General features: G+C 58.4%; 1 protein-coding gene across 2 annotated transcripts in view; it reads right to left on the bottom strand.

Annotated features, from left to right (window-relative positions):
* Positions 1 to 4,751: 4,751 nt before the first annotated feature.
* LOC122384835 (integrin alpha-PS1-like) overlaps positions 4,752 to 10,577 on the bottom strand; it is a 72,299-nt gene continuing 66,473 nt past the window's right edge. For both annotated transcript variants that reach the window (XM_043372606.1, XM_043372605.1), the window contains 5 exons: positions 9,961 to 10,193; positions 9,396 to 9,625; positions 7,637 to 9,033; positions 7,094 to 7,315; positions 4,752 to 6,846 (listed from right to left, as the gene is read on the bottom strand). In XM_043372606.1, the coding sequence (XP_043228541.1) occupies positions 6,658 to 6,846; positions 7,094 to 7,315; positions 7,637 to 9,033; positions 9,396 to 9,625; positions 9,961 to 10,193 (2,271 nt within the window). In that variant the 3' untranslated portion in view covers positions 4,752 to 6,657. The remainder of the gene's footprint in view (positions 6,847 to 7,093; positions 7,316 to 7,636; positions 9,034 to 9,395; positions 9,626 to 9,960; positions 10,194 to 10,577) is intronic.

Below are 10,577 nucleotides of genomic sequence, written 5' to 3'. Positions count from 1 at the left end.
AGGGGACTCAACATCACTGTCAACCCCATGGAGGAGGTGAGAGGGACGGAGTGAGGGAGGGAGGGGAGGAAAAGAAAGGAGCAGTCTGGTGCGGGCAGGGCGGCCAGGGCGCGCTCTGCCGCCTCTCTCCTCTTGTCAGGTGGGTCTGTCCGCCGCGTGGTGGTTGGTAGGTCCACGATGAAGGTCACTGACCCCTGATGGGCCGACCACGGCGGCTCCGGTGACACCCTCAGGAACGGCTCCGCTGGGCAGTCCGACACTCCCGCCTCCCTCAGAGTCCACTGGCCCACTCTGCGTAGGCATGGCTTATGGGGCAGCGCACCGACTCCAGGGCGTGTCTACAGACGCTCCAGCGCGGGCAGGCAGCCCAACAGGAGGAGCTACCGGCGAGCATCTGGGCCTCTCTCCATGACCTCACGTGTTCCGGGAAGCACGTCACCTTCCAGTGGGTACCGGGGCATGCTGGCATCCCTGGTAATGAGGACGCCGACAGGCTAGCCAACCGAGCCGCGGCAGAGCTAAGCCAGGCAGCGATCCCGCTGGACATGGCCGGCGCCCGAGCGGCGATACGCCACAGATCCGCCGAGTGGACCGCAGCCCGAGCCAAAGCCCATCCTCACCTACCACCCACGCCCGGACACGAGGACCTGACCAGGTGGGAGCAGGTGACACTGTCTCAACTGAGAGTGGGAAGATCAGTGCTCACAAGGAAGACTCTCCATGAGATCGGTCTTGCGACAAACCCCGACTGCCTGAACTGCGAGGAGGAGGACTCGGTTGCACACTTGCTGACCGAATGCCCAGCGTACGCCCGCATGAGGTCCCGCCTGTGGGGCGGACCTCTGCCGAGCCTGGGGCATGTGCTGGGCGGACCAGCGACTCTCATCTTCGAGTACCTGCGGCGGGTGGGCCGTGTCGACCCCCCGGTCGACGCTGCCACGGCCGTGGCCGCCCCGGCGGCCACGGCGTGACGTGTAGAAGAAGAAGAAGAAGAAGAAGGAAAAGAAAGGGTAGAGCGTGAGAGGAAGTAGGGAGGAAAAGGGCGTTCATTACCCGTCACATTACACGAGTGCGATTAAATATCAAGGAAAGAGTGTGGAAAGAGGTGGTGATGAACTTTGCCATGCTGTTTTATTGCCCCATATAAAAGATTTCCAAAAACGTTTCCCGTTTTTTTTTTAAATGGGCAATATTTGCTTTCGAATAAGAGGCAATGGCAATTGCTACAGCTTTTCTGATGGAAGATGTGATCCATCTTCAAAGAAATTTTATTTTATTTGGTTAAATCTGCTTAATTAAATAAAGAAAGTTGCCCTGGTGAAAATTGAGTAGCTGGATTCTGTGGATGTTCAAGATAGTGCCTAATCACGCAAGAGACGTACTTAAGGTTTTCCTAACTCACGGCAGCATTCAGTTTCACAAAACGCCCCGCCCATCTCCACCCCGTTTACCCGTCCCCGGCGCGGTTCACCGGTCGCTCAGAGCTGAGGGCTTCATCGCCACGGCGCGGCGGCGCCCGGCGGCGGCCGAGTCTAATTTCTGTGCCGCCGCCGCCGCCGCCAGAGGCTGCGAGCCTGATTGAACTACGGCTCCGGTTCTAATTTGTGGCCTCTGTGGGAAGGGCCCGCCGCCACCCTCGGGTGCGGGCCATATTGAAACGTGGCGTGCCTCACAAACAGCGGAGAGGGGAGGCTGAGTGGTGGGGAGGGAGGAGGGACGTGGGGAGGGTACTATAGAGATGGATCTGGGTAGGCCGGGAAGCTGAGAAAGAGCTCCAGTCCGGCCGGCTCCTTTTTGTTTGAATTATTTTTATCGCGTGTTGGGCACGCCAGTCGGTGTATGTCTTCAATGTTGGGGCAAGCAATTACGCATAACATGAGGTCGTGCTTATTCTCCTGTGCATTCTCGCGTATTCTCCCGCGCGTGTTGAGGCCTGTGTGGCCCTCTGTTGATCTCTCTGACCGCCCCCCCCCCCCCCGCCGTCGCAGGACGCCGCCACCGCCGGACAGCCGGCCGCCGTCGACGATGACAGCTCCGACGACGGCAGCGACTACGACAGTTCGGATCCGGACGACGACGAGGAGGAGGTGCCGCCGCCGCGCAAACAGCTCGAGTGGGACAACAGCCACCTGGCCATCTGAGCGGCGCCGGCGCCTGTGTGATAGCGGCCGCCCCCGCCCCCGCCCCCGCCGGCTCTGCGGAGCCGCGCTGCCCGCCTCCGTGAGTCCACCATCCTCGCTACTAAAGCCTCGTGGCGCTGGAGCGGTGTTATGTCCTCAGACTTATCCACTGCTGCTTCTCCTTTCGCCTCACATTTTCTATCCCTGTATCCCTCTTGCTGTCTCTCTTGCTGCTCCTGTCGCCACCGCCGCCGCCACTGCAGTGTCGCGGTTGACGCTGCCTGTAGCAATGCTTACGTAGCTACAGAAGCTGAGTCGCCGGGAATTGAGTGCCATACACTGTAGAGTAGATACACGGCGTGGGGCGCGCCTCGAGGGCCGGTCCCTCGGTCGTCCGGCGCAGGCCGTGCTGGCCGGGGCGGTGGGCGGTGGGCGGTGCTGATGGCAGCGGGCGGGGGCGGGGGCGGTGGAGGGCGCGCTCTAACCCACTTCTAGTCCGCCGGAGGTCTGTGCTGACAGGCCCCCTTCCCGGCCGCAATAACCACCCTGTCCGGACCACAATGGACACTGTCTGTGTCCACTCTGGTACTTCTTTCAAACTGTCTGCTCGAGATATCTCCTTACTATTCTATTACTGAATCTCATTCGTTCTTATCACTCGATTTATGTTTGTTGTTTTATTTCTTTTCATTTCATATCTTACTTCTCCCTCAATCGTCTATGCTTGACCATATTTTCTGTCATCCATCCTCTCCTATCCACCCCCTCTCTGTGTTAGCCGTTTCACCCCGCTGACGGGCCCGGGATGGGTTGTCTGCTCTCTCCCTCTCTCTCCTTCTCTCCCTCCCCTCCCCGGAGAGGTCTGCCGGCCGCCGCCGGCGCCTCCTCCTCCCTGTCTTGGCAGCTGCTCTGTGACTGACGTGTGATGATGCGAGTGACGGCGAGTGAGAGCGCCGGCCGCCGCCGTTTCGAGTGCCTCTCGCCTGCCGGTGGCACCCCCGGCACCCCTGGCTGCAGCTGGGGCTGACCTGGCACCGCCGGCTCCGGAGCACCTCACGCGGCTCGGCCCGGCTCGGCAGAGCGTGAGGCACCCCGCCGCCGCGCTCTGGGACACACGACAGGGGCGGTGGGTGTATGTGCGGGTGCGTGTGTGTGACGTGGCGTGGACTGTTGGGGGTGGGAAGAGTGGCCGGATATCGGGCCCGGCGCCCGGCCGGTCCGCTCGTAATCAGCGCCGGACGACTGGGGCCGTGTTTGTTGTGGCTAGGTTTTAGCTCTGTTGACCTGCGCGGCGCGACATTCACTCACATATCTTTAGGCACGAGCGGTCACCGCCGGCGGCGTGTCGGAACCAGCGGCGGCGCCAGGAACCATCCGGAACCAGCCGCGCTGACCGGAGCCGCGCGGCGGCCGAGAGAGGCGCGCGCGCGCGCGGCCGCTCCGTAACCATATCATGGCGCCGGCGCGTGCCGGAACGTGACGTCACTGTAGCCATCTCGGTGTTTGTCTGATTAACATTCCATCTCGCATCGCGCGGTGTGCGACTGATGGGCGCGGCGGCCGAGCCGCCGGACTGACGGGTGACGTCATCGGCGACCGGAGTTGACGTCACCGGCGCCCCATAGCGCGCCGCGATGTGTTCTGTTGTGAAAAAATATCCAGTGTTATAATCTCTATCCGTTAAGAGCTGTCGCACCGATAGGTTTAGAGCTGTAAAGCTGTAAACGCCGAGTCTTTTGTAATGTAGATCACCAATACATTCTGTCACCACCAATGTGCGTGTTGATTGTGAGAACATTGAAGGTAGCCGACACCCGAAGGACCTTTGAAGTGTGTGTGCGATTGCAGCTAATAGGAAGGCGATAACCGTTAACCTGCACTCAGCAATTCCCAGCAGTTCTTGGGCCCCACGCCTGCTTCGCGATGTACCATGCCTGCACCTCCCCCCCCCCTGGCCGGCCTTTGAGGGTCCCATCATGGCTACTGGATGCCCCATAACGGCCTGCGAGGACCCCTAGCAGGTTCGACGGCCTGGGCAGGCCACACTTAAACACCCATGACGTCCTCTGAGGGCCCCACACTGGTTCTTGGGCCCCATACCAGCTCCTTGAAATAGCATGAATTCCTCCATGAATCCTCTCCGGCATTCGGGGCCCCAAAGGTCCAAACATAGTACCTACTTGGGGGCCCACATGGTGTCTCTAGGCCATTTCAGTGTGCTTTTACCGCCAATGACGCGCTCACCAGCCTTGCCACGCCACCGCTGTCAGCCGCAGCCCGTCCAGTCATTGAGGCTGCCATGCGGGACAGCCTAACTTCAGGCGCTTGAGACGCCTGCCATCTAGCGGCAGGAGTGTAAGCTTTTGTCCGGCTCGATGTGCTTACCTCGCATGCGGAAGCTGAGGCATGGAAACTCAGTCTACCATATAAGATATTCCACCAGGAATAAATCCACCCGTAGGCGGGTTTTATATGGTTTAGTGGACAGAGCGGAGGGCTTGTATATCAGCCACCCGAGTTCGATTCTTCAATCTAGCTTCGCGGAGTTTTCGTTCGTTGGACAAGCGAATCGGTCCCTGGCCTAACTCATTTGTAACTCGCACCTGACGCTACACGCTTTCACACGGCACACACGTTGTTATGATTTTATTGGGCATTTCGGATTAGTTCTCGGCACTCTATCGATCGCACATTTTATACGACACCACACAACGGCCTAAAGACAGCGACACGAAGCGACCAGTCGGTCGCTGCCAGTCCTCGCGAGCACACACGACTGGCACACCAACACAGTAGACAGGTCGTCAATTACGAAACGCGTCAATCAGCTAGCCAAATCCGAAACGCGCCCGTTGATGATGAGGTGCGCGACAACGCAGCTTGATTCCACATAAAGTGGAAGGGTGATAGCATGGGCATCCGCTCTGCTAGTTAGGAGAGCCGGCTTCAGACAAATAGAAGCTGTGATCAAATATAAAACACTAAATGATAATGAAATATAAAATGATGAATGTGAACTTACAAGTAATAATACTTAGCCGAGATTCTAAAGGCCTCCAAGGAACTTGAGTTCGAAAAATGAATACAAGAAGTCATGACATAAAAAAATGAAAAATTCCCCGAGCAATTTTCAGCAATTATTGTCGAAATTTTGTGCTTCAAGTTACCTGGGACGGGAACACCTAAAAGCAGAGCGATGGTCTCATGTTATTCCCAAATCCACAAGCATAATCGGACATGCTCATTGCTATGGTGATCGATCAATGCTGTCAAAATTTATCAATGTCAGTCACCAAGGCATACGGCTCAAAAGCACACGGGTCTACCATTTCTCAGTCAGAATGGGAGTTCGATCATTTTCTCCACACAAACACTGCGGCACATACACACATACAAACAGGCCGCTGGCCGCCGGAGTAGCGTCACGCCCGCTCCCACCCGACTGCCCCAGGTTAATATCACAGTATTACAACGCGTCAGTCGCACAACAGCGCCTCACTGCCATCTGTCGGGCGACCATGCAACTAGCGACCTGTGGGGCCGCCCGGCTTCTCCCCACGCTGGGGAGCAAGGAACATGACTGGGCATCTTAGGGGGGGGGGGGGGGATAGGAGGAGTAGAGAGTTAGCTCAACCTCGGGATGCGATGCCGCCCGATGAATGGTCAGAACTCAATCTGTCATTTAAGCATAACCAGAGGCCAAAGCTCAGCTGGACATCCTAGAGTCTCAACGGGAGTCCTGGATTTCCTGAACCAATCGGGAGGTAACCAGAGGTCTGGATGAGGCTCACGGGATAGGGCACTGCATTGACCACTGAGGACCGATATGCATGGATCGCTGGTAGTTCGCCGTTTGTGATCGGACCGTACCACCGTTCGGCCACCGAGGTAACCCACGCGGCAGAGTTGTTAGGGGGTGAGCGCCGGTGGAGTTACTGGAACGACGACTCGTCACGGGGAACGGCGACCGAATCAGACGAGCACGCGCAGGCAATGTGAACAGGGGAGGATGAAAATGACAGATGACGGTGTAATGTATAAAAGGTTTTACGAGAGTCATCTAGCTGCCAAAACATACTAACTAGACTGTATAATGCTAATCATACAACACTAAGCGATGGTTTAAGCACACTCAAACCTGCGCGACTGAGGGGCGGCGTGGGCAGTGGCAGTTGTGTCCGCCCTCACTGGCGGCCCCCAGAGGACGCCGGGGCGACTCAGTCACCAGTTAGCGGCGCCCGCAGCGTTCCTCTGACCGGGTCAGCACCGGTCCAGGCCCTGCCCACCAGTCCGCACAAGGCACGCGTCTGCAGACCCGTCTCACGCCTCGCCACTGTGCAGCGTCCCTTCCGTCCTGCAAGCTCGCACGTGCCTTCACAGACACATATTTGGCACATACTGCCGATGGCACAACTGGCTTCGAGCACCAGCTCACGGCGGCCGCTGCCCGGCCTGTCACCGCGGCGCTTTGGACGGCTCACTGTAGATGGCAGCACCTGCGCTCGAATAGATGTCGCTCGCCAACAGCTGCTAACGTCTAGCGGCTGATGTTGGACTTGAGCGTCGGGTCTGGCCGCCGGCGTTTGAAGAAGCCCAGCTTCCAGAGGATGAGGCAGATGATTGCTAGCAGCAGGAGGCCGGCCAGCACGGAGACGACGATCACCCAGATGGGTACGCCGCCGTCCTCGGCCTTGGCCGGCACCGCCGGGTACGCTATCGTCTCCGCCTGCCGGAGCACGGCACACAGTCAGACAGGGAACGTACTGGCAGACATCGAACGAGATTAACAACACTCAGCTAGAAGGGCATTTGAACCCGCGGTATCCAGCGTTGTTTGCTGAGCTCGATGTTCCTCTATCCTCTCTCCATACGACCACCGCACCTCTCATCCGCCCCTTCTTCTCGCGCCACTGCAGAACACAACACCCACAACTCTCCATCCTCCCCTCTCCCCTATTCCTCTATCCACCTACCATGGAGACATCATCGGAGACGTCCTGCAGCTGCTCCAGGGTGGGGTCCATCTGCAGCGTGGCGCGCGACTTGATGGACACGTACGAGACGCGGTCATAGTCCTCCACCAGAGTGTGGTTCCAGATGCGGCCCTGGATGTGCACCAGCGCGTACTGGTTCGGCTTCAGGCTGTTGATGCGGCACCGGAACTGAACACACTTGGCTGTGTTGCGCGCACAGTCCTGAGGTAGAGTGGGGGAGGGTTAGATCGACCTGGTAGAGTTAATACAGTGTAGAAGTGGCATAAACCGGGAGACATGTCGCAGATGAGAAAATTCAGCTCTGACTCGCCTACCATAGACTAATTCATCTTCATCAGTAGCCGAAAATAAATCCACTCTGTATCAATCCCGAGTGAGCTACTCAACCATCGCGTAAAAATGTTATTTATACCATTTACCACTAAAAACGCAACAAATCATCCACTTAACCACACGATTGCGGTGTGACTTGGGGTAAGTTAACCCCTCCCCCTCCTCCCGCTGCGCCGCCGCGGTACTCACAAAGAACACCACCTGCTGCACCTCCCCGGACGGTGACGTCACCGCCTCAGGCATCACCACCATCTCGCGCTCGCGGCGCCTCCTGACGCCGACATCCCGCCGCGTGCGCCGGTCCTCCTCGGTGGTCAGCTCGCGCTCGAAGCCGTCGCCGCCGTCCAGGTCGCGGTGAGCCTGGTAGGTGCGCCGCGTGCCGTCACCCAGGTCCTCCACCCTCTCGACGCCTCCCTGGACGCGGCGCGAGCTGAGCTCGTCCCGGCGCGTGGCCAAGTCGACGGGCCCCAGTCCGTCAGCGGGCAGCGGCCGGCGCGACTCGTACTGGCGGCGATAGGTGTACGACTGGTTGCCGCCGGTGGCGCCGCCAATCGGCCGGCGACGGCGGTAGTAGCCGCGCCGGCGTCCGCCAGGGCGACGCGCGCGGCCGCCGGTGGCGCCCTGGTAGGTGGAGCCGTCGTACTCTGACTCGTACTCGGAGCCGTCCTCGTACTGTCGCCGCAGCCCGCCGCCGGTGCGCGCGTCACCGCCGGCGCCCAGAGCGCCCTCATACCGGCCGCCGCCGGACTGACTGTCGAACGAGTTGGTGCGGAATCCCTGTCCGGCGCCGTAGCGCCGCTCCAGCTCGTCACTACTGCTGCCGCTGTAGCTGCCCCCGTAGCTACCTCCGGTGGTGGAGCCGGTGCTGCCACTACTGGAGCTGCTGGTCTGGTACCCCCTCCGGTCCACCGAGGCCGATACCTGCCCGCCCGACTGTCCCGAGCCGTAGCGTTTCTCGGAGAACGATCCGCCCTGGTAGCGCCTGTCAGTGGCACCGCCTTGGTACCGGCTGTCGTATCCGCCATCACCAGTCCCCGCACCAGCACCAGCACCACCCGTGTAGCGCCGCTCCGTGTAGCCGTACCGTCGAGTGGTGTAGTCATCCTCCGTATCCCCCGCCACCGTACCGTACGGCCGGCGTCGGTAGGCGTCCTCCTGTTTCCGTCTGCGATCATCGATGGTATTCAGACCGCTACCGTAGTCGGTCTTCCGAACGGTGGTGTCCTCCACAACGACACGGTCGTGGTGATCGCCCGTGAACGATCCTCCCCCTCCGAAAGATCCGCCGCTGGAGGACTCCTTACCGGACGAGTTGGAGAAGCTGTACTCCTTCTTGTAGGAGGACTCCTTCGACGACGAAGAGGAAGAGCTAGAGGAAGAAGATGATGAAGAAGATGATGAAGAAGAGCTGCCGGAGGTCACCTTGGAGTAGCCCCCGCCGGCCGACGTGAAGCCCGACTCGGTCTGGTAGCCAGAGGCGCCCACGTAGGCGCCGGTAATGCTCGGGGAAAAGACGGGCTCCTCGACCAGCTGCTGCAGATTGCGCGGGTTCACGATCGCCTTGTCGAACGTACACTCGCCGTCGCCTGCGGAGAGGGCGGATGTGGGTACGGGTTAGAGTGCTGTAGTGGATCGATGGAGAAGAAAGGCAGCGCAGCGAGAGAACTGGCCGAGTGACTCAAAGAGGTGACAAAATTAGATAAAAACAATGTGTTTTAGCGAACTTAGCAGATGAATGTCTTTATTGAAGAAATTCATACACTTCTTAGCTGGACGTTTAGCAAGTGATGGGACACTTATCGAAACCGTGTTTAAACACAATCAGTAAAGTCTCAACTGGGGGTCCGCTGTAACATACAGAGCATCCTAAAACCACATCATCCTTCTTCTACAAGCCCCAAACCCCAACTCTTCTCCACCCCTCTCTTCCCCTCTCCTATTCTCTCACCTTCTACTACTGGCGGCTTGGTGAGGTAGAGGAGCCACTTTCCGCGCGGCCCGGGGCTCTGCACCTCCACCGGCCAGTCAATCAGCACGTCCACCCAGTCCACCGTGGACGGGCCGTCGTTGTACACCTCGTACTTGTGCAGGATCGGGCTGCCCACCTCGTCCAGACTCTTGACGTCGCTCTCGCCCTTCACCTCGCCGCCGTAGAACACCTGCTCCGGCCAGGCCACACTGCCGGAGCGGAGGGGAGGTTAGAGCTGATGGACTGATATATGGCACACGGCAGTCGCGGCTAAAACAATGAACCGATTAAAAAGAAGGAGGTAGATACAAATCAACAAACCATGACAGTCACAAAAAGACAGATGGGTACCTTGGGGCTGTTCGACAGCATTAGGAAGGCACCGAATTCCATGAATAAGGACATTACAATGGCGTTGCATCGTTCGTCCCAGCTCTCCCCCATTGTTATCATGCCCTAGCTCCACCCCTGCCGCATTTCAACTCCCCTCCACTCTCCCTTGGATCCCTCCCCCACCCCCCACCCCGTTCTCCGCTGCACTGACCCACTGACGGAGATCTCGCTGCGTTTGGCCACCCGGGCGCGGATGATGCTCTCGCCCTGCGGCTCCGTCTGCTCCGAGGTCGTGTTGGTGCTGAAGCTGAGCTCCACCATCTCCTCGTCATCGTCCAGCTTGTCCACGTTGAAGCGCAGCACCATCTCCTGCGTGCCGCGACTGACCGGGTTCCCCAGGTTGCAGATGAGCTGGTTGCCGCTGTTCTGGCAGGCGATGTGGTCCTGTCGGGGCAGACAAGAAGGGGTGAGACGGGAGGGTTACTCAATCAGCTGGGGCCTCAGGGTTAGATGGGAGGGATTTATTGCTTGAATAAAGTGTGTGTTGGTGCTTATTTCCGTCATAAATGGTTACAAATGCATGGAAATTTATTGCATATATGGTTTCAAGAATACGTGAAGCTGGGGATGCCAGTAGCGGTGGAAATATCTTAACAATCGACAATCATTCCCAGCATGCCGCGTTTACGTGTTATCGGCCTTTTCCTCTGCTGCATTTTTATAACTACAGTTTGTCCATCATTCATTTAAACTACGATCTTTGGCCAGACATCATTCGACAATAAGTACAGTGACGAATCAACTACTGATACTACTGTGAGTGTCCCT

This window comes from Amphibalanus amphitrite, unplaced genomic scaffold (assembly GCF_019059575.1).
Source record: "Amphibalanus amphitrite isolate SeventyFive unplaced genomic scaffold, NRLGWU_Aamphi_draft 000200F_arrow, whole genome shotgun sequence".
Lineage (NCBI taxonomy): Eukaryota > Metazoa > Arthropoda > Thecostraca > Balanomorpha > Balanidae > Amphibalanus > Amphibalanus amphitrite.
This window is presented reverse-complemented; position numbering and strand designations above follow the sequence as displayed.